Source organism: Tyto alba, unplaced genomic scaffold (genome assembly GCF_018691265.1).
Source record: "Tyto alba isolate M040663 unplaced genomic scaffold, T.alba_DEE_v4.0 Super-Scaffold_1000006, whole genome shotgun sequence".
NCBI lineage: Eukaryota > Metazoa > Chordata > Aves > Strigiformes > Tytonidae > Tyto > Tyto alba.
In genome coordinates, this window is record NW_024881272.1 from 8,589,674 (window position 1) to 8,617,187 (window position 27,514).

The following is a 27,514-nucleotide window of genomic DNA, read 5'->3' on the forward strand; positions in this document are numbered from 1 at the left end:
CACAGGCAGCCTTAGCTCCCTGGATCCTGTTGGTGATGGACCTTTTGTTTTCATGAAATAAATGCCGAATTCCCACGACAGCCACCCACAGGGCTTGGGTAACTACTCCCAGCCCTGCACCTGAGCCGCAGTGAGGACACATTCCTCACCATGTCAGGAAAGCCCCAGGGGACATAGAAGTCATTATTAAAGTCACTATTTCTGCCTGTTGATGGTAACCATATTTCTGTTCCTGCAGGAGCATGGGGGTTCACATGTATATGTTTGTAAGCATTCAATTTATGCTTTCTTAATAACAGTAAGTGGCTTTGCCAAAGGCAGTTGGTTAAAGAGCTGAAGTAAATAAACACACTGGTTTTTTAGGGTTTTTTTTTGTTTGTTTGTTTGTTTGTTTTTTTTTCCTGGGGAAAGGGAAGTCATGGGCTGTCCTGGAGCTTATACGGTTGCTCCACTAACATTTACTGCCCTGTCACTTGCTGTTAGTCCCACGGACACGATGGGTCCTGCTCTTAGAAATTAGTCCACGTGGGTAATGAATGCTAGGCGGTTGGTGCAATGCTTTTTCCGGCTCCTACAATTCCATTCAAGAGCTCTTCGTGCAGAGTGAATACATAGGGCCTCTTTTTGCTCTAAGACTTATATGCTTATTAAGCTTTCTGCAGCAGAAAAAAAAAAAATTGCAAGTCAATTCAGCTTGCTAGATAGGTCATGAATCCATGGGTATGTTATGAATGGCAACGATATGCATATGCCCTGGGCTTTACCCAATCATATCAAGCAGTAATACAAGTGAGGATGAAGATAAATCTTAATACAAACTGCCCTACATGAAGCAAATACTTATTTTACATAAAACCTAATTTTAGAACGTCAAGACTGTAGCCGATCCACTTTGTCTCACCGTGACTTAGCATAATGACCTACATATAGATATGCATATATATATATAAATATATATATATTTGTAAGCACACTCTTTTTTTCCCCATTTTCTTTGCTACACGTAAGTGCCCCAAGAGCCAGCACTTGCTGACAATCCTCTTCCTCGCTTGGGCACAGGGAAGGCAGCACGGGCGCCCAGATCTGCCATCTTATCATGCAGTTGGCGTTATATCTTTGGGCAGCAGCAGCTGGGAAATGCCAAAACATGGCTTTAATGCTGACTTCCAGCATCACTGGGATCAACACGCTGCCCTGAGTAAAAAGAAACGCTGACGGGCGTCAGGCCCTGGGGATGCTGGCAGGGGATGCTGCCTGCAGCCCTGCCTCCCTCGCCTGCCGCAGCTGTAGTGATCTCAGCTCTGGCAAAACAGCAGCCTCGAAATGCGCCGTAGCATGGGATTAAACAGTTTGCATATTTGCGTGCCCTTTGTCTGATACCCATGGAGAGCGTTTGGGGAATGCCAGAGGTTTCGAGGGAATGCCCCGAGGGAGTCAGGATGTACACAGGTTATCAAGTGCTCTGGAAAAAGTAGCAGGGAGCTTTGCTTTTTCAGAAAAATAGTTTTCAGCATTATATTTTCCTGCATCCTCACTGTGCTAAATGTCCAAGTTCATTTATACAGCTGTATTAACGTCTACTTCAGCTTTCAGTGGTGGTTTCTTCCCCTGCACACTTTTCCCTATGTACAGCCCAGCCTCCTCCATCGGGGAGGTTGGGGTGCGGGGCTGGGGACCCCTGCGCTTGCGTTAAGAGCCCTGCGATCCTCACCGCTGGGAAGGCAGCCGGCTCTTGTGCGGCTGCAGGAGTTTTTTGCCTTGCCTTGGAAGCCAGCGTGAAGCGTCTAGCGCTGGCGGCAGGGGAACAAGGCTCTACACATGAGCCAAGTGAGTCTTGCAGGCTCAGGAGCCCCAGCCAGCAAAGCGAAAGGCATGGCTTCGGATTCCTTTTTAAGGTATTGCCGCGATCGTGAAGCCACTCATGAAAAATCTGTCGTGGGAGGCCCAGATGCTTGGGACCAGCTGTGGGTGCTTGTGTGAAGTCACCTCGTGGTGTGGAGCAGCTTTGAAGCAGCAAACGCCCATGCTAATGTGTAGGGGTGTGTGGATCCCCCGAAGCTGCGGGGAAGGGGCTGTGTTGGGGTGCTGCTCTCCCGGTGAAGGGGAAAGGTCTGCCAGAGCCACCCCGAAAGGCAGAGGGAGGTGCTGCTGCCCCGGGAAGGTGGAGTCCTACCTCTCTGCTGGAGGGGCAGAGCAGGTACAGGAGATGAAATGACCTGCTGCTCTCTGCTTATTAAAAGAAAATGGTGTTTCCTGGCAGCGCTACAGATCTGACAACTTGATCCATTGAAATGCTCTCAAAATATAAATCAGGAGGAAGTGTTCAAAGCCGCCAGTGAGGGGAGAAGCCCTTCTCCCCCCTGCTGCCCTCTCCCTGGGTTGGAGAGCCCTGGTGCCCCACAGCAGGGTGGATGTGGTTGTGGCTCCCACAGCAGCACTGGTTTGTGGTGGGGTTTGACCGGGCGATGCATTGCTGAGCCCATCGCTTCTGGCTCAGCCCAAGCAGGTCTGGAAGGAGAAACTGATTGTGATTTAAAGATGTCAGGATCGGGAAATCCATCATGTCCCTCGCTAATCTGCTGCTGTGATTAATTACCCTCACCATTAACTGCCCGTTACAGATATCCAGCCTAGATTAGTCCCTGGGCATGGCTGTGCCACGCGGTGATGCATGGAGGAGCACGCCGGGGCCGAGCGGCCGCGGGGCAGCACAGGCTGCAGGCACAGACACCCACTGCCATGCGTGCGTGGCTGCTGCCAGCACCCACGGGCCAGGAGCAAGGGGGACAGGGATCCCCACGACAGATAGCACCCCGAGTGGCTCTGTGAGGGCCATGGGATACCCCCCCACACCCTGAAGGGGGGGTGCAGGGGTCTGTGAAGGGAGGAGGAGGGGGACAAGGGATGTCACCCAGCCCCAGCACCTCGCAGGAGCATCCTCAGGACCTGCTCACAGAACAATACATCCCACACTGGTCCCCTTCCCACGCAGAAGGATCTTCCAGCAAACACACAGGAAGCATCTTGCTTGGGCTCTGAACTAAATTGTGCAGTAAATTAAGCTTGATCTGCATGAAATTTCCTCCACATGTACGTTCCGGGGTGAACCTGGGAACAGGTTTTATCCAAATTCTCCTGTCTTTTGTCTTCAATTTAAAAAGTTAGAATCTCCTGTAATTGCCTCTGTGCTCGTGGAGAATTGGGGAATACTAAGAAACCCTCTGGTGGCTAATTGAATGCCTTATAAATGTTCCGACTGTAAGCAAAGCTCTCTGTCTTACATTATAAAGATATTTAGGTCCAATTCTGTGCTAGGGTGATAATTTTATGAGGGATTTTCATATCTTTTGGACGCAATATGGAATGGATCATTACCTTTTTTTACACTTAATTGCTTTTATCATCCAGAAATATTCAGCATTTAATGATAATAAAGCACTTCTGCTAAGGAGGCCAAACACCATATACATTATTGTCTCATGGTGCTATAGTGCACAACTGCTCGGTGCTGCATTTCTGTGTGTCGCCCTCCCCTCTTGGCAGAGGGGGATGCTGAGGCCAGGGGAGCAGCAGCTCTCCCCAAATCACCCTTTTGCCAGGAGGGTAGAGCACTTTGATGTCCAGAGGCGCAGGCCAGAGCCCCACAAAATTGGGAAAACTTCCTGGTTTCCCTAGCACCCATGTTTCCAGGCTTCCCGGTGCCTTCCCTGCAGCAGCCAGCACACAGAGGATGCTCCCGCAGAGCCGGGTTCAGAGCGGCGATCAGGAGCGGTCTGCCTTGCTCCAGCCCGTGGCAGGCACAGAGTTCCTCTTGAATCAGCCTGATTGCCTTGAAAACAGGGAATTTGCTGCTCTTCAGGCAGCGGGGTTGCCTGCCGGGCTGGGCTGGGCTGGCAACTCTCTGCCGCTTTGCTCCTTGGTGGCAGGGATTGAAACCCAGCCACAGATGTTTGCTTATGGTGTTGCCCATTGCTTTCCAAGAATGCATTTTTGATGGCCTTCTGCAGTTTTTAATTAAAAGCACTCACATCGTTTATTAATTAGTTATTAACTCTTTATAGATGCCACAAGTCCATCGCAGACATCAGTGGAGTCCCACTGATGCTTATAAGCTCATCAGTGGACGTTGTAATTGATGGCTATAAGCAATCTGCCGACCTGTTGGGCCCTGCAACAATTGATTAACTATTCATTAAAACATCTAGAAATCATTTATGAACCCTTTATAAACTATTTATAAGTGAGCAGGGACAGATTTATTTATTACTGTTCATAAGCTTACAGTAGAGGGACGGAGGGAGCCCTGAGCTGAGACTCCAGCAGCCCAGCTCCAGGCAGCAGTATGTCCATGGGAAACATGCCCAATGTCATGAGAAAGCCTTCGTCGTTCCATTCATTTTCCTAAATTACACGGTTCCTGCAAGCACGAGGGGTCAAGTTTCCTGATGGATGTGGGTCATTCTCCCAAGGATCAGAAATGACACAGAATGGAGAATTTTCTGCTATTTTGCAGAGTCAGGTAGTTTAGCTAAGTAGGGGCTGGCAAGAATCCAGTAGCAGCTCTTCAGTACATTGTTGGGCTAAACTTAGAGGAGAGGATGAGCAGGCTGGTGTGTTGCTTTGCTTCTAGCAGGATAGGATTAAATTACCCATACCATTTTCCTTTATATTAGTATGCAGGGATATAGATAGCCAAAGGCAGCAGCTGCCAGCCAAGCCCCATCGGCTGCTGGGCGCTCTCAGGCGGTGAGCTGATTCCTGGTTAAACTGGGGATGGAGTGCAAGGCCCAGGTTCGGGGTTTGCATCTGAACATGACCCAAGCACAGATTGTTTAGTTAATTCGTTGTTGGGTTTTTTTGTTTGTTTTTTTTAGTTTTTGTTTGTTTGTTTGTTTGTTTGTTTGTTTTTACCCAAACCAGATGAATTTCTAAATGAATAATGAAAAAGCAAATCTGTTTTCTACTACTTTCAGCGCAGTAGGGGAAGGGAGAGTGGAGTGGCCTTGCTCATCTTAGACTTCATGAATCTTTGCTATGCTCCTGATATGTAACATTTGTACCAAAAAATGGAGTCTTCCCCAGGGACTTTCCCTGGCGAGCACAGCCCTAAATGAGTAACGCTGTTTCTCATTGTGAAGTCCAAAAACATTTACTGCCGCAATGGGTTATCTCCAGCCCACAGAAATGCGTATCACTTGACATCAAGGCACCTTCTTGTCTCTGGGAGCTCACCACCACCGAACAGAAGTTGCAGATATAAACTCCTCATGTGTTGACAGAAGAAATGATGCCTGTAATGGGATCTTAGCATCTACTATCACTTCTAACAGTCCATCTATAATCTTGCCTGCAGCGGATGCTGTCTGGCAAGACATGGGGATAAGTGATGACTTCCTAGGAGCTGGTGTTTGGTGTAGCATGCCTATCAGCTAGCAGAAAGGGGACAGATGTGCCCTGTGTTTATTGTAAGAGGTTCATTCTTTCCTTTCTCCTTATCTGCATTGTTTTCTTACTGAAGGTGCTCAGCTGACTGCTGTAGGCCAAACTGTGTGTGAACTGGAGGGATGACTCCTTGCTCAGCAGAGAAGGGGATCCCCGCATCAGCAGCAATCTGATAGTGGCAGATTGGTATGGTGACGAATGGTTAGTTGTGTTTCAGGACCTTGTTCAAATTCACAGAAGGGGTATATTTATGCACACATAATGGAAAGCTGTGTATAGTTAGTATTTAATTATAAACTGGACTAATTCAGGATTTGCACTGGGTGTGCCCTAATCAGTTTAAAGCTGACCAGAGGTCACATTAGCTTAAGCCTGAATCTAGCTGTGCTCTCCCAGACCTGCCATCGCTCAGGGCCAGAGGCTTATAGGGTATCCTGCAGGATGCAGCTCACACAAACATCATGCAGAACAGCACTTATATTTCAGCTAGGAGGAAATAGAAGCCAGCTAGCTCTCCACAGACTCTCCTACAAGTACACTTGAGCTATTTTGGAGTTTGGCACAAAGAAATCAGCTTTGGGGTGGGGGGGAAGGGAACACAAAGATGCACCCAAGAAGCCATAGATGGCTCAGTATTCATGTAAGAACACTCAAATTGGCATACTCCTCATCCAGCTCTTTCGCAGGACCAGGGGAGGTTTGGAGGATCAGAGGACCCACCACCCGCGCCAGGAAGCAGGGCTGAGCGCCATGGTGTGGGTTGCCACCTCCCAGCTCACACTCCAAGCTGGAGCTGCCCTTGTTTCTGGGGGGGGCAAAGAAGTACAGGATGTAGGGAGCATGTCCTGGCTGGGCCAGCTCACTCCATTCATGCAGCAGGACATCAGGGTTTAGCTACATGGTTAGAAACACCTGACTGTCACTAGACAAGACGGCCAGCCACCAGCGTGTCACATAGGAGTAGGGTGATGGCTGTGACACACAAAGGGGGCTGGGAAGAGGGGTTTGGAAAGAAGGGAGGTCAGGGAAGTGCTGTGGGTCTCCCAAGGTGGGAAGAAACCCCCCAAAATTGAGCTGAAGCAAAATGCTGGAGGAAACAGCTGAAATAACATCTCAGAGAAGCAGGGATACATCCCTGCTGGCCAAGAGCTTCTCTGGGCTAGGTTCCCCCTCCCTGGGCCAGCACTCATCAGGGAGAGCAGCAGAATGGGATGGAGCTAATGCCACTAATGGATGCCCCCAGGGAGGGAAGCACCAGTGGTGTCAGCCAAGAGCAGCCCAGGAGGCCAGTCCCTCCTTTGGCAGGAGACCACAGTTGAATAAGCAGAGATTTGAGCTAAGTGATAAACAGCTCAAGCCATGCTCTGATCAGAAGGAGGTCAGGGCTCTGTAGGACACAGCACAAGGTGAAAGGAGGGTCCCACCATGCCCATGTCCTCCAGCAATGCGCTGGTGGCGGGTGCTGCTTGCCCGAGGGGCTGGGCAGCTCCATCCCAAAAGCACAGCTTCCCTTAGGAGAGCACCTAAACCCCAACCGTGGTGAGGAAGGTGACTCCCCCAGCCCCACAAAAGGGAGCACCATCACCCCCAGACCAGCGTGCCCTCCCCGTGCACAGCAGGAGCAGACAGAGCCCAGGCCTGGCTGCTTGTACAAGTGTTTGCATTTTGCACTCACTTGGTTCACCAAAGCCCAAAATAGCAGAAATCACACTGAAATCAGCCCCTAGGACGCTAGAGATGCTCCATACCTGGGGAGAGGAGCTGCTGCTGTTTTCCCTGGAAGAGCTCAGCTGCCATGGTTTTTACCTCTGAAAGCCATTCCCCAGCTGCACAGACCCAGGTTGTTAGTGCCTCTTGTTTTCAGGGTGGGAACGCTTAGCAGCTGGTTTTGTGATGAGCTGCTGCCCTGCTCCCTTGCACCTTGCCTCGAAGCCTGCTCTGCCAGGGCAAGAGGGGCCAGCCAGGCACCAGGCGAGGAGCAGGGGATGTGAGGACCCCCCTCTAAATTGCACATTCCTGCTGCATCCCTCAGACAGCAAAAATGCATGATTTTTTTTTTGTCCCATATTTGGCCTCTGTGCTCATACCTGGCTCCTCGGGGCTGCTTGTGCCCAGAGAGCAGTGGCTGCCCAGGACGTGGGGACATCCCTGTGGGCAGGAGCCGAGCGTGGTGACAGCTACAAGGCGTGGGCTGCGCGGTGCTGCTGCAGCAGATGTTAGCTACCTGATCACCCAGGAATTAACTACCCAGAGAGGGAGACAGCTTGTTACATGCAAATATGTAAATATAGGGAAGCGTTGTTGCTGCATGAGGCCACAGAGCAGACAAGCACCCCTGCAGTTGGGGTGGCAGAGGTTCCCCTGGGTTCCCCTGTGCTGGGAGGTGGGCTGCCAGGAATCCTAATGAGAAATGGCTGCCTAACGAGACAAATCAGGCATGAAGGGGGCTGCAGCTGTGGGGGACTCAGTGGAAGGGCTGTGGTGTGCCCAGCTGGAGGGTGGTGAAGGGTAAGGCTGGGTAAGGGTGAGAGAGGGAAAATGGTCACGCGAAAATCAATGCAAAGTGTTCATGTGGTGCTTATGGAGGTCGGGAGGGCCTCCAGAAATGGGTTTCAGAATGCAAATTAAAATAAAAGCTGCTTGCAAGTGCACCCACTGTGCCTCTGCAGCTCAGCAGTGACCCAGGCTGAAGCAACCTCACAGTCTCCCCCAGTCTCACCGCCTTCTTAGCCCATTTTGTACAGGAGGGATGCCTGTTGCTCTACAAACACCAATTTTCCCATGCCTTCTATAGTTCGAAGTTCAGTGAGAAATACCTGCCAGAAAGAAGTTTACTACATTTCACATGTTTTCTCTGAAAAACTGGGAAACGTCTGATCCATTCCGCAATTTATTGCCACTTCACCGGGGATGAGCTTCTTTCCCAGGGGGGAAGAAGGGGCACCTGTCTGTGATGGCTCTGTGGCCATTAATGGATGGAAAGAGGTCTAATTGCTCTTCCCTTTGTCTGACATTACTTGGAAATGAGGTTTGAATCCTCTTCCCCCAGAACTATGTTTTCTAGCAAACCACACAAAGTGGTATTTATCCTTTTTATTGTTCCTGAAGAGTCCAAACAGTTTGCTACTTTAAAGTCAATCTAAAGTTAGTGGCAAAGGGGAGTGGAGGAGGAAGACAAGGCTAAAATAACCCCAGAGAGAAAGAATATCTTTCTGAGGCTGGACAAAGCATCCCAGGTTGACTGCTAACCATTCTTTGCAGTTTGTATTTTGCTCAAAAACCCAAGTGAAAATAATTAGATGGCGGTCAAACAGAAATAATTTATATTGGTTTTTCAGCTTGTCTGCTAGACCAAAACTAACTGGTCATCCAGACACCCGTAATGGAGCTGTGGCCCTGAGGAGAGCTGCTCGCCCTGCCCTGCCCCTGGGGATGTCCCACATCCCACCCACGCTCCCCTGCCTCCCTCCTCCCCGGCGGGGTGCCCGGCTCTGCACCTGACACAGTTTTTGGGTGCTTGGGGACTGTGTAGCACAGGGAGAGCCGCACGCCCGGGCATGGCAAGCCTGGGAGCGATGCACACGAGTAACTCCACGGCTGTAACCATGCAAGGTCAATGGTGTGATGTGGAGCTGCTTAATGCAGTCACCGCAGTGGGCTGATGCGGTCGTGCCCATGTCCCGCGTGTGAGATGCGGCGTCAGCTGCCGTGCGCTTGCTGGGCTGTGATCAGCAGCAGGAGAGCTTCCCATACGGATTTTGATTTAAAATATGAAATAAAAGAATGAAACATTAGTCTGTTTTGAGCACAGTTACAAACAAGCAACTTCAAAAGTTCACAAGTTGTGGCAAGTCTTCCTTCTTAAAAAAGATACTTCTTAATTAGCCACTTTGGGTCAGTCTCCATTTCTCATTCTTTGAATATCGCTTGTCCTTCCCATTTCACATTGGGGGCGAAAAGCAGTTAGCAGTTCCCCACTCCTAAATAACATCTTTTGGCAGCTGGCTAAGCTGCAAAACGGATTAGCTTTGCCTTAGAGCTCTGTACACAACAATTTCAGGCTTGCACAGAAGTTGCATAGCCTTTCCAAGCAAAACATTTCCCATGAAGCCCCTTCTGGGGATACCAGGAAACAGAAAAGAGACCCTGGGGCAGCAGCACGCTGGAGACAGGGGAGCAGAGAAACACCAGGCGAGTGGGAGATCTGCTGTCACGGGCCAAGCTAGCCCTGAACTTGGGCAGGGCACGCTTTCCTGTCATCAGAAACGAGGAGGCAAGGAGTCAGTCCGGAGCCTGGCAGGGACCCTGGTGCTGGGAGCCCAGATCCAGGGCTGAGGAGGTGGGGAGAGACCTTGGGCAAGCATCCCCAGGCACCTGCAGTCACGGGAGGGACCGGCGGCAGGTCCTAGCCCACGGCCAGCTGGCCCGTGGGACGGCACAGACGCTCCCAGACAGGGCTCACTTAATCCCCAGCAGTGTGTAAGGGCAAGGCAGTTGCTGCCTGCAGGGATGCTCTATCTGAGCGCTTCAGCCTGCTTTCCTCCCTTGTCCAAGCCCGGGTGACCTGACCCAGCCACATCCCTCCCGGCAGGAGCCGAATTGCTCTTTTCATGGTAGGAATGAGCTCCCGGCGCCTGCGCTGGTTGCGCTGTCCCACGCACGGCGCGGCTGGGAGGTGGGTGCCAGCAGAGCCCTGGGGATGCGCTGGCCGGGAGGTGGCACAGGCCACGGCCTCGGCCCGGGGACGTTTGATGCCAGCGCAGATGTCGGTGGCACAGGCCACGCGGACTCAGCCAGTCGTTTCGTGGCCAAAGCGCATTCATCGGGCACCCTCTCTCCCTTCCTCCCTCCGCAGAGATGCCCGAATAGCAAGAGTCTGCTTTTGAGGTTGGAAGTCAGGTTTAGAATTTTAATGATATCCTGTATCCCACAGCCTTTCATTTGGGGAGAAACCGCTCTAAATGACCCATTTTTCTTAGTATAATGATAATCATTACCAAGAGGAAAATGAGCACTGAAGTCGGGGACAAACACAGGCACAGAGTAGATGGGGTGGCTGATTCTGACTGGCAAAACGCTACATGGAGAAATAAACCTTTTGTACTTAGAAGGAATTTAAAGATGTCTTTAAACATGCATGTAAATTTGTAACAAATAAGTCACCGTGGCTTGAAACGGGAAGCAAGAGAGAGCAGCCATAAATATTTTATCTCCTTGGCAATGCACTCCAGCACAGCAAATTGTCACATCCTCCTGGGGGAGAGGATGCCTACTTGTGCCATTGGACGAGGAAGCCACAGCATCTCCCAATTTCCACGCAGCCTCCACGCCAAGTGCCCTCCTGGCCTGGGACCTGGCAGCGAGGAGCCCGGGAGCTTCCCCACGGTCAGGACAGGGCTCCTGCCCCTGCCTGCTCACCCTCCTCAGGGCACACCGCTCCACAGGCCAGCGCGACGTGCGGGTCCTTCCGAGCATGGACCCTCAACAAGGATCAGTGACTTGGATAATTTTTTTTTTTTTTTTGGTTAAACTAAGGGTTTTTTTTTTCAGGAGGGAAGGAATTCCATTAGCAAAGAAAGCCTGAAAAAGCAACAGCTCATGCGAACGAACAGCTCGATCCAAACAGGCCCCGGGGAGAACCAAGCAGCGCACACCTCCTGCACGATGAGGTGATGCCTGACCCACAGCCCTGCAGGGCCACCACGCGGGTGTTTTGGCTGGGCCACTGGTGGTCTGAGCCGTCTGCGTGGAAGTGTCCCTGACTGGCTGACGTCGCAGGATGGATGCAAAGGAGAGGGGGGTACCAGACATCCTCGCCAAGCTGTAGAGGTTGTTACTTCAAATCCCCCGGCACTCGCGCGCCCCGGCCACCGCGACCCCTTCCTGGCTGCGTGCCGGCTGGTGCCCGCGCGAGGGGCTGCGGCAGTTCCCAGCACCTCTCGGGTCTGGCTCCCCGCCAGTTTGAAGCGTCGCTGTGTCCCTGCCGGGGAGGCGGATCAAGGACCTTTGGGAGGGCAGCGCTGTGGAAACACCGATCCCTCCCACTGGGAGCTGTGCAGCAGTTCATTAGCAGCACGGGTGATCCTCCTCGTGAAGACGATGAGAACAGAAGCCTCCGTCAGACGTGCTCCTGCAAGCTCAGATCCCGGCATCTGCAGCCCTGGCTCTGTGAGCCTCCAAGCTCTGCTGAAATGGGACCCTGCAGCCACCGGGGGCAGGGACCAGAAGATGCTCCATGGAGCAGAGCCACCCTCCTGCCCATGTGCTTCCAGGTGCTGTAAACTGGGGAACTGGTCTTGGTCACGACTCTCTGTACGACCTTGGAAGTCCTTCACCTTTAGAGCAGGAGCCGAAGCCCAGCTGCTCGCTGGAGATGGCATGAGACTGAACACACTACAGATTGCAGAGTGCTGCGTGAGGGTGTAAACAGGAGGTGCTGTGGAGAGTTGTCCCTGAGATAAAATGCAAGGCACCGCACTTAGTGCCCAGACTTCAGTCTGGAAGTCATCAGCTGCCTCTGATCATGGTGTTCAAGCATCTAAATAATTCAATTAGGTGCGACCCAAGGAAAACCTATAAACATGTAATTGATTCGGAGAGCAAGTTCTGATTCCAGGTAATTGCTCTCTTCTGGAGCAGCCTGCAGCAGCCCCTTGGCCTGGCTCGTACGCCAAGGATGTAGCTGGTTAGGTCTGTGAGTGATATAAGAAGCCTGGTCTCTGGGTGCTGGAATCAAATTAGACACCAGAAAGACAGATTTTATTAGATTTATTAGATGGCTGGTAGAAGGAAGGCTGGAAACCAGAGGAAGAGAAATGTCTCCCTGGTGACCTCTGGGCTGGCATTATTCTTCTTGCACTGCACCGAGCTGGGTGAAATGTTTATCTCCCAAGTGATGTCAGAGCAGCAGATGCCGGCATTGCCCCCACCCCAGAGGCTGAGGCACACACAGGATGGGGAGGGTGACCCTGAGCCATGAAGGGCCAACCACAGGTACCTGCTGTCCTCCTGTCCTGGGTCGCTGCAGGAAGAGAAGGGGGAGAAAGTGGCTGCGTGGGGTTTGGCTGCTGACCAGGCTCAAACCACAGCACCTCCGGAGCCTAACGAGCACTCTGGCCCACCAGCACACTGTCCTGCAGAGCACCTGTTCCAGAGGGATCTGGCGGTGGCATGGACTTAAATGATGGAGAGCAAATGTAGAGCAGAGTCCACCGAGGCCCATCTCCAGCTCTGACACCACCAACCCCCAACCATGACTCAAGTGTGATTTAAGACCAGACAAGTTAATAGTTGTCTGGTAGAAGATGCACCACTGGTAGTTCTCATCCTGCTAAGATTTTATGACGACTGGCAGGGAGATATTGCCACCAATAATTAACATTGGACTAGCCTTGCCAAAATAAATTCACCAAGGGTGTGGCAAGGCAAAGGTTCCTTGATTTTGCAAGTCACTCACTGTTTTTTTCCTTGCTTGCTGTCCCTGCATTACCGAGACTTGATGCGAGCTCTGCGGCACGTGAACTCGGAAAAAAGGTGTGATGTTCTTGTTGCAGCTTTTACTGGGATACACCTATGCCCTGATGCCTGCTCACAGATCACTTCAGTGGGGAGCAAAAATGCCTTCTCATCTCATGGGGAACTGGCTCAGCTGCAAAAGCAGCAGGCTGAGCAGCTCCACGCCTGTTCTTGGGGGAGCCCATCGCCCCGTGCCGGGCAGATGGCTGACAGACCTGGGAGAGCAGCACGCCGGGTGTCACAGGAGAGCCTCTGTCTCGGGAAGGTCTCTGAGGAGTAGATGGGGGAATAAACCCTGTGGGAGCCAGCCAGGCATTGCCAGCAGTACCACCTCAAGGTGGCTTGGGAGAACAGACAGCAGCAAAATTACTCCAGGGATTAGCTGGATTCCCTCCCCGCATCGCTGCTGCTAGTTCACACAGCAGCTGCATCCTGGCATTGCAAGAGAGGGGGAGTTCCCCCCCCTCTGGGTTTGGGTTCCCTTGTGAGATTTGGAGGTAGTACCATGTGCAAGTCCGAGTGCATGGCTGTGGACAGGGCAGCCTTGCCAGGCTCAGCAGGAGCCAGCAGACACCCTCTCCTTTTATCACAGTCACTGGGCTCTGCTCCTCCATTCCTCCCGAGTGGCCAGCAGCTGCCTTCTGTTAATTAAGAGCAGAACAATCACTCTTAATCAAAGGCCAGACTGATGGCAGCGGCAGCAGACTGCCCAGCTGAATCTCTACATACTGCTGGGCTCATCCCACCTCTCCTAACCCCATGCTCAGGGCAGAGAGGGAATAACAGGCATAATTGCTTCTCTCTGATTGCTGCCCGGGTGCAGGGACCAGCCGGAGGCAGCTCCCGGGCAGGGCAGAGATGCCCCCCTGCTTTGTGTGGGAGCAGTTTCTCGGGGCTGGCAGGCGAACTGGTTGGCCTCCAGAGGTGCCTCCCCACCTGCACCATGCTGAAGCCAACTCCTGTCCTCCAGCACCCAGGCTGTCTGCTTGCTCGGGGAAGATGAGCCAGGGAGGAGCTTTCTCCTCGCAGCAGGACACACATCATCATTCTTGCCGTCCCTACACCCTAGCACAGATCTTCCTCTGGGAGCTGCCACAGCACCTCCCAAAAGCCTCTGAATGCAGAAAGTGCTTGACACCATCAGCATCAAGTAGCAGGGGTCTCCAGGATTGCAGCCTGAGAGTCAGACCCCTCTGTCCTCCCAGCTCTTCCCTTTTGATCTTGCCCTGGTTTATATGCATCGGCCACTGTCCTTACACTGTGTGGGTGAAGGGGGAGGTAAGAGGATAGGTCCCTGACCTACTGCCTTTAGTCTGACAGCCAGTCTGGCCCCGGGTCAGAGAGACCAGTGTGTGCCACTCCACCCAGGTCTCTAGAAGAAAGCGTGCAAGCCAGCCCCTCATCCCTTCAGCCATCTACTGCAGAATCATCCCTGCCTAAGTGCTCTCTCACACATAGAAGATGCCTGGGGATCTCAGATCCTGCTTCCCTGGGAGGTTGCTGAAGTTCTGCCCCAGAGCTCTCGGCAGCCCCATCCCCCTGCAAGCACACTTTAGCACCAGGAAACTCCCAGCGCTCTCCTACTTACAGCTTCACACACCAGTTTCCATTTTCTTTTAATTAGCTGACTCCCTCTCAATCATGCTTAGATGAGATGAAGGGCAGCCAGAGCTGCTTGGCTCTTGGGTGCCTAATGCTGCCAGAGCAGTGCTGAGAGCACTCCGTTGCATTGGGTGGGGGTGCTGAGAGCAGTGCTCCCAGGAAAATTTGTGCCTCCCTGCCAGCACCCAGGGGAGTGAGGACAAGGATGATCAAGAGCAGGGAGCTTTTCTGTTCTCCATCTGTGAGAATTTCCAGCAGGCAGTGGAGGAAAGCGTCTGTGTGAGGACTCTGTGATGGCTCCATATTTTCCTTTCCCCTAATACTGATGATGTGAGGTTGTCTGAGGACCTGACAGTGATTCACATACAAAAGTACAGCCTCGAGCTACTGAAATAGGATCCAAGTTTTATGTTCCTGGCTTGGCTTGGTCCTGGTGTTTGCATTTATGTCTGTTTGTAGCACAGAGAAAATCAAAGCTCTGGGGTTTGCTTGCAGGTGAATCTTGGCAACTGGCTCGGTTAGGCTTATCTATCCAGGAAGGTACCAGCAGAGGTTGAAGTTGGTGGTGTATTGCTGTGTTTTAGTGGGATGACTTGTGCAAATGCAGGTTGCAGGTGCACTGTCAGCCCAGCAGTGCCTGGGGGAGGAGGGTGCCCATGCACCGAGTGCCTTGTCACCTGTGTGACGTGCTTTGCCCCCCGCACAAGGATGGCACAGCTTCTTCGTCCAAAAGCAAAATGGTTCCTCAGGCAGGAGACAGGTCCCAGGGTCTTGAAAAAGAGCCTGGAAAAGAAAAAAAGGGTATAGTTGGGTCACATTCTCCTGGCAGGGGCAAGTCATATCACCACTGGAAGAGAGCCAATGCGGGGCACAGCGATTTTTGGGGCAGGAGGGGAGCCTGGGAGGGCAGAGGCACAGAGAAGATGTTGATAGACTTTGGTAGAGGAGGAGCTGGTCCCTACAAGTGAGGCAGGTCCAGGAGGACCCCTGAGGTAGCAGAGAGAGGAAGAGCCCCAGGACCAGGGGGGAAAGCTCTGCTGAAGGGTGAACAGTGGGTGCGGGGAGCCTGAAGGAGGGAGAAGAGGATGGGGGCACCCGTCTCGCACGCCACAGGCACTGAGCTTCACGTGCATCTCCCACTGTGGCAAACACACACGCAACCAGATGTTTGCTAAACGTGCCCTGTTTTGTGAGCCCAAACCAACAAACCGTGGGGGATTTTGACACTTTTAAATCTGAGGTTTGGTCCAGAACAGAATGAAATCTTGAAAATCCACTCAACTTGGAAACGCCAAGCAATTCCTCTACAGAAACAGCACGTTTTGCTGGGAAAACGGTAAAATGTTTTGGTAGTGTCAAAACATAATAGTATAATTTAACATTTTATGTACAAGTCAAAATGAATCATTTACCTTCTCTAAACACTATGTTTAAACACCCAAAATAGCTGAAAAGCCTTTTTTTTTTTTTTTTTTTTTTCTTTTTTGACACGTCTGTCAAATATCATCAAACTCAGCATGTTTGTGAATGGGGAGATGTTCCCAGCAGCAACAGCTGCCTGCATTGGCAGGAGAGCCCTGGCCAGGACAGCCACGAGGGACAGGGCTCTGAATGCAAAATGCCATCCATCCCACGCAGGGCTTTGCTTTGGGCAAGCAGCAGTTCCCTGCCCCATCACAAAAATGATGATCAAGAGAATGGTTTTATTTTTTTTCCTACTGGGGCAACAGGTCTGATACTTTCTGCTTGGGTTTCTTTTTGGGAAACGGTGGTGAAATGAACCCCCCAAGGGAACTGAGGGGGTTTGGAGCATGAGAGCGCAGTCGATACACTCCCTGGTATAAGCAGGAGCTGATTTTGTCTGACAGCCCTGCTGCATTGGTTATTTTGGGCAGGTTCAGGGAACAGTTTGCAGCTCCTTCCCTGTTTCTCAATGTGCCTACATGGTAAATTATCTGTAATCATTAGCAAGTGGGCTGTTTCCTCCTTCAGACACAATTAGTGGGCAGGGTCTGGAAAAATCTTCCTCAATTTCATTTCCTTCACAGGATGCACTTGAGATGCCAGTACTGCCTGGGAGGAGGCAGCGTGTAACTGCTGCCCAGAAGTGACCTCCATTCCCCAGGGTATGAGCATCCCCCCCAGGACTGCCCAGGGTGGGGAGGCAGCTGAAATCCCAGCCTGCAGGTCAGTGAGGCTGAGCAAGACACCCGCCAGCACCGCTTATCAGCAAGGTGAGGCAGGAAAACGCAACGGCACAGGGACAACATGATTTATAGTTTCTCAGCCAGATAATTTGCTTTCCCTGTAAACCCCATCCTTAGCTGGTGCACAGAGCTCAGAAGTAATTCAGCGGGTCACAAAAAGCGTGCGAGGGTGGCGCAGGGTATGGTGGAGCAGGCACAGCCGGCTGGGGAATGGGCTTTTTGGAGCAGCAGCTCTTCAGAGGGCTGAAGGACTAAGTGAAGGGGAGCTTCAGATTTACACTCTGGAAAGCTGGAATAAATCAAAGCAATTAAAGTGCAAATGAAGCTTTAAGCAATGTGGCATTCTAACTACCTGGGAAGCACGTTGTGTATACTTTTGCCTTGCTCGCTCCCTCTTTTATTTATAGACAGAATTCAAATCACTTAAATAATTTAAACTAATTTGCCAGGTAGAACAAGGGTTTGGGAAGCGCCTGCTGACATTAATGAATCTGTGTTTTGACAGTGGCTCCACAAGCCCTCCAGGCTTGTCTGCGGCCACTTGCTCCCCAGATGTGGGAGATGGGGGTTGGTGCAGGCGCGCGGGGATGCTGGCAGCTCCCTGCACCCACACGGCTCTCGGGTGGTGCCACGCTGGGTGATGTGGGGCATGGGCAGCAAGCAGAGCGGGAGAGGATGCAGGAGGGCACTGGGGATGGGTGGCTGCGGGTTGCAGGCGCCGGTAACGGCAGAGCTAGTGGTCATTAATCACGCCTCAACGAGCCACCGGCGTCGCGGTGGAAAGCACAGTTTAATTTTCTTCCAAGCTGCCAGGGCTGATGGTGAAGCCAGGCTGTGACCCCGAGTCCTTGGGTAACCACAGGTGCTTTATAGCAGCTGGGAGGGCTGAGAAAACCACGTAGGAGGCCAAGAAATAACTCCCCAACCACAGCAGAGGCACCAGAGTAATAAGGGCAGGGGCTGGTTGCACCTCTGCTGCTCTTGTTCCCTCGGTGCCAGAGGAAGCAGGGCAGAGATGAGAGTCTAAACCCTGCACTTCAGTTGGGTTTGAACCCACCTGCAGGACCCCCAAATCTCTCCAGGAAATCGCAGCCTCCCCCCATTCCCACCCCAGCCTCTCCCACCCTGCGGGGGACAGTGGAACGGGGCAGGCTGGCCTGGGAAATGGGGTGTCCCCAAGCAAGCCCCCCCGCAGATGGAGTGGGAACGTGCTGCTGCCGCCTGTCCCCACGCCACGCTGCCGGTCTGCACTGGTGCAGCTGGAGACTGCCCTCGGGCTGCATCTCGCCAGCTGATCGCGAGCTGCTGTGGGTGTCCTAGAGTGCATTTGCTCACTCCGATGCAAGCAACGGAGTGGTTCGCGTAGGAGAGTGGTAGAGGAGAACATGCGATTGAATTTTGTCCCGGTAAGGAGGCCCACAGTTGCCAAGACTGAAGCATTGCTGCAATACTGGCTCCTGGGAGACCTGGCTGCTAAATCCCTTCCCATAGGAAGCTGCCAGCCTGGCTCACTGGCATCTGTAACACTCTGAACTCATTACATTCAGGTGAGCTGCCCTTTATTTACAAGAATTCCTGCAGGAAGATGAATTTTGTGAATACTTGTCTAAACAAATATTTGCCTCAGATATGCTCTTGTGGCTATCTGACATGCTCATTTTCTTGTTTATCCAGCACGTTTCTCAAGTGGTTTCTGAATTTACTGTCAAATGCAGTCATTTAAAAATGATGAATCAGGATTTCCCAGAGTAATGGTTGTTTAAAAACTACCTGCCTTTTTTAATAGTCCTCCGAGGAGAATTTTACATGCCCCTTCCATGGTAGGATGGTCACACATCAGTCAAACAGGCAAGCTCTGCTCCACAGATAGGAAGAGACCTCCATATTTCCATTTAGCACTGGGGCTACAAGAGGTGGGGAAAATACCAGCTATGGCACAGTTGGAAAATAAAAAGAGCGTGCACCACAGCGAATGCTTGGAAAGTATTTGCAAAAGGTAAGAGAGGTGCTCACCCCTGGTAATACAGGATTTAACCCAAGCAAAAGCAGCACTTGAGCCCTGTGATTTTGCTCAGCCCCGCAATTCCCTTTCTCTGCTCTGAAAGGCCGCCGTAACAAATGAACGTTTATCAAACCCATCCTAAGCTGTCACGAATCGTTCAGGAGTGGACAGGAGAGAAGAATCCACTGTTTGAGCATACTTTTTGCTGAAAACCATCTGCTCAGCACCAGTTGCTGTTGTTGCAAATACTAGGAATTAATACCATCCCTTGCCCTGGGTGTTCACCCAGAGACAGGGTGGGGTTTTTCTGTGTGCTTTCATGTAGGCATGAGGATAGCTTGGGCTGGGAGCATGCGCCTTCCCCCAGCTCCCCAACCCGCACCTGTAACACCCAGGGGCAAGGGGGCATGATTTACAGGCAATCTGCTTCCTAACCTTTACGTGCTGTGATGCACCCACTGCCCCTTAAATAACTGCTGTCTTTAGAAGGCATAAATACTTAAAGGGAAAAGAAAAACACCATTCCCTCCTGAAAGACCTAATTTATCTGGAATTATCCATCCTTGGCTATAAATCCCCTGTAAAACTTGGCATGAGTTTGAAAGCAGTTACGGCAATGACTGTATATTTTTATCTGAAACCTCAAGAAAGAACAAATTGAAGCCCTAAAACGGCAGCTACAAGACGTCACAAAGAGCCGTGCTGGTGAGAGCGGGGCTGCGGTGAGTGCTTTACCTGGGAAGCACCATTTAGGGTTACTCATGAATCCCTCCCCATCGTTTTGGTTTCTTTCTGAGCAATTCCTGCTTGAGAAATTATTTTAACATGCCAGCTTTCCCTGCTGCGCACGAGTCTAGAAGTGGACTCAGAAGAGCAATGTGGGGGTTCCAGCCGGGGCAGGAGTCTTTAAGTCCTTTGCTAATGTTTGCTGAGCAGCACATCATCGCCTACCACATCCTTTGGGAACCAGGGCACAGGTACATGCATCCCTGGTGTCCACCTACTCAGCACGCATTGGGCATGGCTCTGACTCATCTGGCTTCCCACTTTTTCTTCTTTGTTCTTCTTCTCGCCCTGAAGCAGGAGAGAATCCAGATTTTATTTAAATGAGGCCCCATAAACATAAGCAGCTGCAATACACTTCCCTGTGCAAAGTAGGGCAGGTTTTTAATGGCTTACAATTCCTTAGGCTTGGCTTCTTCCCTTCAGCCTCCATCTTGGCCTCTCTCCCTGAGAGATGAGGTAGCCCAGGTTTGCATGTGTCCTCATTAAGCCAGGCGGTGGGGACCAGAAGCAGTGCCACCGAGTCCCTCTGACAGCTCCCGGGGCTCTTCCTGAGTCCTAGTCCCCCTCCTGCAAGCAGGGATGCCCCTCAGCCCCAAGGGATGGCCAGCCAAACTGCATCCATGTGCAGGGTTCAGCTCAGCACCTTCACAGCCCTCCAAATCCAGGTTTAGGCTCAGCCTGACCCTGGCAGGCTGGGTGAGGAGTGCTTGCAGACCCAGCAGCCTGGCTGCCTCACCCCAGAGGTGTTCTCTCCAAGGCTGTCATTTCCAGCCACCCGTGCCGAGGGCTGGGGAAGCGTGCGTTGCGTGACAGACGAGGATCCACGGGCAGACGCGGCCGCAGCGGCCAGGCTCCACAGGACATGATGGGGTGATCTGTAGGGGAGTCTGTGGGGTCAAGCACTTTGCTCCCAGGGAGCTGTGATGCACGGTAGGGCTAGCTGTCACTTGGCGTGTGATAGGCATATCAGACTGTGATCGTTATCCATCTTCTCCGCTCTGTGTAAGCAGCTTGATAGTACTCTTGAGTGCACTGGGACCCAGTCACTTCCCGGGAGTGTGGTCCCTGCACAGAAATGATTAACAAATGAATTATGCAAGCGCGGTCTGGCAAGAAGGAGCTGTGGCTGTGAGCAGCTGAGCCAGTACAGAAAGCTGCTGGGACCTCATACCACCCTGGGGACAGCTTTGCTACCCCCTGCCATGCCAGGGACAGCCCGAGCCCCGTGTGCCAGCCCTCACCTCACCCCTGCTCACGGATCTGCCTGTCTCCACCTGGGTTGTGCTCCTGCTTTCTCTGCAGGAGCACCCAGGGCTTGACCCCGCCGAGGAGTTTTGGAGGGAGAGCGCCTGTGTAAGGGCAGCACGCCATGTTTCCACGCAGGACACCCTCAGCAGTGTTCGTCCTCCATAAGAAGCTGCTCTGCATTAAGCCATGCACAGGGCTCGGCAGTGGGTGCCCTGGGGGTGGGACGGTAGCTGGCGGGAGCCCGGCTCGTGCCGCTGTGTGGTGGGAGCTGTGGGGGGCTGTCGTTCTCACCGTCCCATGGCCAGCACATGGAGGGACCCTAACACACGTTCTTGGCTATCTTTTCCAGGGATGGAGGGATGCGTGTACAGCTGGGAGCAGCAGGAGCACGGCACGGCCCCGCGAGGATAGGTGTGAAGGTGGCTCCCTGTGAGGACACAGCAGGACCCCCCCAGACCCCGGAGGAGCGTGGGGTCTCACTGGGAAGAGGAGAGGTCCCTTACCCTCCCAGCCGGCCAGCTCTGCCTGCTGCTCAGGTGCCTACTGTGTTTCCAGAGATCTGTACCGGGATTTGGGGCTCGGAGCCCGCAGGTGCATTAGTGCCGTAGGATTGCTGGAGACCCTGACGATGGAGGACCTGCCACGGAGGAGGGACATCCCTCGAGGAGGCCCAGTGCCTCTGTGAGCCCTGGCTGCTGGTGGCAGAGGCTGCCTGGGGCTGGGGGCAGAGCCGTGGTGCTTTCAGGGCACATCCAGCGAAGGGCAGAGAGCTGGGGACAGAGGCTGCCCAGAGCCCCGGGAGAGCAGGGCTGCCAGCTGAGCCGCTGCTTCTCCAGGGACCTCCTCCTGGGGCTGGGGGGCAGAGCAGCCCTTGGACCCCAGGCTCGCTGCAGATGTGCCCCCGTGCCCCGCCGGCAGGACTGCTCCCCTAGTGCCGGCACGGACGGGGGGGGGGGGGGGGCCGCTCGTCTCACGATGGTGCTGCCGCCGCCCGACAAGCGCCACGTCTGCCTGACCACCATCGTCATCATGACCAGCATGGCCTTCATGGACGCCTACCTGGTTGAGCAGAACCAGGGGCCCCGCAAGATCGGCGTCTGCATCATCGTGCTGGTGGGGGACATCTGCTTCCTCATCGTGCTGCGCTACGTGGCGGTGTGGGTGGGGGCGGAGGTGAAGACAGCCAAGAGGGGCTATGCCATGATCCTGTGGTTCCTCTACATCTTCGTGCTGGAGATCAAGCTGTACTTCATCTTTCAGAATTACAAAGCAGACAAGAAGAACCTGGAGACGGTGGCCAGGAAAGCCCTGACCCTGCTCCTCTCCATCTGCGTGCCGGGGCTCTACCTGGTGCTGGTGGCCTTGGACAGCATGGAGTACATACGGACCTTTCGGAAGAAAGAGGACTTGCGGGGACGCCTCTTCTGGGTGGCCCTTGACCTGCTGGATATCTTGGACATCCAGGCCAACCTGTGGGAGCCGCACAGGACCGGCCTGCCCATCTGGGCAGAGGGGCTCATGTTCTTCTACTGCTACATACTCCTCCTGATCCTGCCTTGTGTGTCCCTCAGTGAGATCAGCATGCAAGGGGAGCACATTGCCCCGCAAAAAATGATGCTCTACCCCGTCCTCAGCCTGGTCACTATTAACATCGTCACCATCTTCATCCGGGCCATCAACATGGTCTTGTTCCAGGACAGCAGGGTCTCCACCATCTTTATTGGCAAGAACATCATCGCGATCGCCACCAAGGCGTGCACCTTCCTCGAGTACAAGCGGCAGGTGAAGGAGTTCCCCCAGAACGCCATTGCCCTGGAGCTCCAGCAGAACTCCCTCTCCCACAACCAGACCATCCACAGCGCACAGGGCATCCCCCACGAGCCGTCGCCCACCAGCGAGATCCTCGACACATGAGGGATCACCCCCAGCCGAGCGTTGGTTCAGATAGCCCCGTGCCAGGCGGAGGAGGGATGCTGCTCTCTTGCTGCGCGGGGTGAGCGCGACGAACAAATCCCAGCAGCGAGGGCTCTTCTAGGCACAGAACACCAACCATGTTTTAATTGAGCTATGGAGTGTCCCCTAGATGTCTTCATCTCAGGTATAACCCTAGGAGTCCTCCAGACAAACCAAATGAACTTGCAAAGGACCTGAACCAGCTAACCCCCTCTCTCCCTCCTGCCACCTTCTCCCCCCCTCCCCGAGCAAAGACCACTAAGGTTTCAATGTCCCTTTTTACTCCTTGACCACCTCACCTTTACTCCAAGCCTGGAACGAAGATTTTGTTACCGGAGACCTTTTTATGGAGTGGGGACAGGGGCATAGGTGTATGGGTTGGGGGGGGAGGGTGGGACGTTTGAACCAGTAAACCCTGTGATCGTAGATGTCTCTTATCTCCAATGGTTGTGTTTACAGTTTCCTATTTATAACAGCTCCCGGGCTGCCCCGGGGGCCGGTGTCCTTGCGGTTGGCAGTGGACGAGAGCAGCAAGCCCTGCAGCAAGCCCTGCGGGGGCCGGCATGGCTCCCCAGCCCCGGGACGAGGGGGACTGCGCCTGCACCAGCGCGCTACGCCGACTCTGCTGGGAGCAATGTCTGACGAGCTAAAGCTGATCTAATGCTGGTGTTTTATGTATTTCATTCACTCCAAACAACTCAGCACAATATTTCTATTTTTAGAAGGGTCTCTCTGTCTCTTCCCCTGCCGTTGCAAGCCTCCCCGCCTGCAGCAGCTCGTGCAGCTTCCCTGGCCCCACCAGCGCTGCTGCAGGCAGGCTCAGGCACCCAGGAGGGCTTAATAATAAGGATGGTGACGATGCATTTCACTCCGGCATCGAGCGTTTATAAAGAGGGCTGCTTTCCACAGCTACTATATTTTTAAAATAAAATATTAAAAAAACAAACAAAAAAAAAAAAAAACAACCAACCAAACAACCCAAACAAAAACAAACCACCACCCAAAAAAGAACCGGGAAGGATGTGCTGCCCCGGGCAGGCGGCTGGGCTCGGGGGTGGGCACGGGTCTCCTCCCTGGCATCTGTGGTGGCGAGGGGCTCGGCTGGCCGTGGGCAGCGGGGCGGGAGGCGAGGGCCAGCCGGACAATAAAAGCCCCGTGAGAGCAATGGCTTCTGGTGGTCTCTTTTCTGCCAGCATGGGGAGGGAGGGGGGAAACCTGGGGAGCAGCTCCCCTATGGCCCAAATCACTTGTCTCCTCCTGTATCCACCTCCCCTGGACCCTCAAGTGCTGCCCCGAGGTGCTGTGCCCTGCACTCGTGGAGCGGTGGGCGCAGAAAGCAAAATAAATCATTTTTCCAGCGGAAATGCTGCCCCAGGCATTGGGCACCACTCAGCTGCCTGCACCTCAGGGGAGGCACAAGGAGACAAGCAGAAAGGCTGCATCTCAGACATGCTGAAATGGGATATTTTTGCTATTTCTAAACCAAACATTTCATTTTGTGGAGACAGAATAAAATAGCTGATGCTGTTTACATTTCTCTTCCACATTTTCTCCTGGCTCCGCTCACCAAATTTGACCTAAATCCACGAATTGCTTTAGTCTCCATCTTTTCAGCCCATCATGATCTGTCCAAAACACGTCACCCAGCCCTGATCAGCCTTCCAAATTTAGGACCAGGCAATCAGAGCCCTGTTTGGCCACCCTGTCACCCAGGGTTGACTTTGGGGGGTTTCTCTACCAGGAATAAATCGGCTGAGAAATATCTATGGCAACAAAAGTGGATTTGCAATAGAGTTAGCCAACTGGAAAAGTTTCTTTCTCCTTTCCCTCAGAGAACATGAAGGGAAGAGGGCAGGTGATTTAAAAGGTATTAGCAGAAATTAATTAAATTGCTAAATTATTCTGGAATACCTATGGAATTACATATTACATCTCTACTGGTGCCGTTAAAATACATGCGATTAACATCAGTACAATTAACTCCCAAGTATCTAATAACATTCTGCCACTCTTTTAGGTAATTAATTTGTGAGACTTTGTTTTATAGCTCTTCCCCAGAACTGAGCAGAGGAACACCTGAGGTGCTGGAAGCGCGGTGCTGCCGGCTCTGGCGCGGTGCTGCGCAGCCCAGGGCTGGGACGCGCCGGCTCGGGCAGCGCCCAGCATCAGGCTGCACCCACGGTGGTATTTTATCCTGGGGATAAATTATCCAGGGGTTACCCTGACAGGTTGTTGTGTGCATTTTTGTTCTGTCTCAGCCTGATACAGGAATAAGTTGATACTCCCTTGAGCCTGATCTGTTGCCAAGGTTGCCTGGGGGGATGTCTGGCTGTGCTCCCCGGATGGAGCCTGCAGGGAAAGGGAATAGCGCTTTATCTCCCTGGTGCTGGAACCTCCGAGCAGGCTTAGGACTCCCCACAACCTTTTCCCCGAGGCTGCAAGACCCTGCTTTCCGCTGCTGACATGGGGTTGTCATCTTTGTGGAGGGGGGTGTCCTTGGAGGAGGGGTGCCCTGGGCCTTGGCGTCAGGGGCAGGAGTGGGAGGAGGAGGTGATGCTCACCCGGGATGCGGAGCACCGCATCATTCCCGTTAATGCCCCCGAGCTCGTGGGTCCTCGAAGCCCGCCCTGTGGTGAAGGAGGGGAGGAGAGACTCTTCTCATCTTCTGCTGTTCAACATCCCTCAGGGGCTCTGTGTGCATCATGTTTCTTACTCAGCAACACAACTCTTCCTTTTCAAAGCCGTAGCGGAAGCAAGTGTTACGAGCCGGCCCCTCCACAGCAGCCGCCGGAGGAAGGCTGGGAAGTGGAAGAGAGGAGAGATAGCTAGGAAAGGTGGCGTGGTGGGTCTCTGTGAGCAGAGGGGAGAGCCAGGACAGCCGGCAAAGACCTCGGAGACATGGAGACAGCTCAGCAATGGCAGCGCTGCGGCTGTGCCTTGCCTGGTGCTTGCTGAGAGCAATGCAAGCCACCGCTGCCACCGCCCCGAAATCCAGCCCTGCCCAGCAGAGACAAGACCCCTGGGAGCCGTGGGACCAGCAGGAGGGACGGCATTTTGGCTGTGGCTGCGCAAGGTGACTGGCTCCCAACCTGGCTGTTTGGTAGGGGAAGGTGATATTTTGCTGCGGGTGATGAAAACTAAAGGAAACAATTAAAACTAAATAGGCTGGGGCTGAGCAGCTTTTCAGCTTTCTGCTGAGAAGGTGTGTTGGCAAAAGAGCTCCTTTGTGAAACTGGAAATCCTCCTGCAAAAGTATAGACTCCCACCTGCTGAATCAAAAGCAGCACGAAAATAATGCAGAAGAAGGGACACAAATTCCCAGTCTTTCAGTGGAAAACCCATGAGGGCGGCATCCCTCGCTGTCATTTGAAAACAGGCCACGGGCACAAGGAGAAGCCAATGGTGCTTTGGGGGCCTAACTGGTGCTGTCTGACCAGTTACCCACTCGCTGGGCAGTGCTGAGGTGAACACCTCCTTCCAAACCAAGCGACAGCCCCTGAAGGAGCCAGGACCACCCCGTAGCTTGTATGGGACACCAGAGCAATGGCACTCTCTGGAGATGCAAAACCTGAGCCTCTCTGAGCCTTCCTTGAGGCTGGTCCCCCTGCCAAACATTTGGATGAAGAGGCAGCAATGGGCTTGGGCTGCTGCATGCCCAACACCATCTGTGAGAAGAGCCTGGACCCAGCTCTTGTGTCCCAACAGCCCCGTGGTACCTGTGGTACCTCCACCCTTCTCACTGCCTCGGGCTGAATCACCAGACATTTTACCCTCCCAGGAGCTCGCATCCAGCACGCAACAGCACAAGCACAGCCAAGGGCAACAGCGAGGTGAGTAGGGTGCAAGCTGTAGCTTTTCTTTCCCGGGGTCCTGGCAGCTCTCACAGGTCCTGCTCATCCTCTGATGGTCTCCTTTTGGCAGGTGAAAATATCTGATGCTGCCCTGTGCAAGGCTGGGAGGAGAGTGGGTGGCGTCAGGCACGGAGCTGAAAGACCTCTGCAGTCCTGCAGCCAGATTCTCTGCATGGGCACGGCCCTGGTGTCTTTGCAGGGTCCGAAAGGGCTTGGGAGGGTTTGGGAAAATAAAGACACCCCCCAGGGGATTGCAGCACAAGGATGGCCCTGTGGGCAGGCCAGCTCTCTGCAGTGTGAGCCTTTACCAACCACACGCCAGGAGCAGGGTGCCTGGGGACAGGCTGCTCTCCCAGCCCAGCATCTGCTCCTTTTTCCTGAGGTTTAATTACCACTCCCACCCTGGTCCATCACAGGGCACAGGCTCCCTGGCAGCCCCGGGGCACGGCTGCTCTTGCATGGCCGGGGAGCAGCAAGCCCCAACCCAACACCCGCTGGCTGCTTTGCGAGTATCTGAGAGCATCACCTCCTAAAGTAACCCCGGGAAGGTGTGGTGGGGCAGAAGCTGCCTGGCCTGCGGGGAAGCCACGGCAGGAGGCAGAGAGATGCTGTCCTGCTGGCAGCGGAGCAGGGGGATGATTTGCCTCCTAACCTGCACTGCTCTGATTCCCTCCCCAAGCGCACCATGTGCTTGTGTGCACTGTGTGCACCGCTCTGCTGCAACAGGCACCGAGCCGGACAGCGGCGAGGGATGGAGGCAGCCAGGTTGTTTTTAACTGGGCAGGGTAGAAAGGTTCTCCATTCCCTCCCTTGCGAAACCCCTATGCCCTCCCTGCGGGGTGCCATGCATCCTGGAGCCACCCAGTGCAGCCCCATGCACTGTCACCTCGGACCTCATGCAAATAAGT

The 27,514-nt window shown here is 53.3% G+C and overlaps 1 protein-coding gene across 4 annotated transcripts in view; it reads left to right on the plus strand.

Moving 5' to 3' along the window:
- Positions 1-23,920, plus strand: part of TMEM121 (transmembrane protein 121) — a 37,858-nt gene extending 13,938 nt beyond the window's left edge. For 2 of the 4 annotated variants that reach the window (XM_032998681.2, XM_032998680.2), the window contains exon 2: positions 21,152-23,920. In XM_032998681.2, the coding sequence (XP_032854572.1) occupies positions 21,778-22,716 (939 nt within the window). In that variant the 5' untranslated portion in view covers positions 21,152-21,777 and the 3' untranslated portion in view covers positions 22,717-23,920. Of the gene's footprint in view, positions 1-12,942; positions 12,976-16,607; positions 16,794-21,151 lie in introns of those variants that run through there. The other 2 variants (XM_032998678.2, XM_032998679.2) reach the window with 2 other exon arrangements.
- Positions 23,921-27,514: the final 3,594 nt, after the last annotated feature.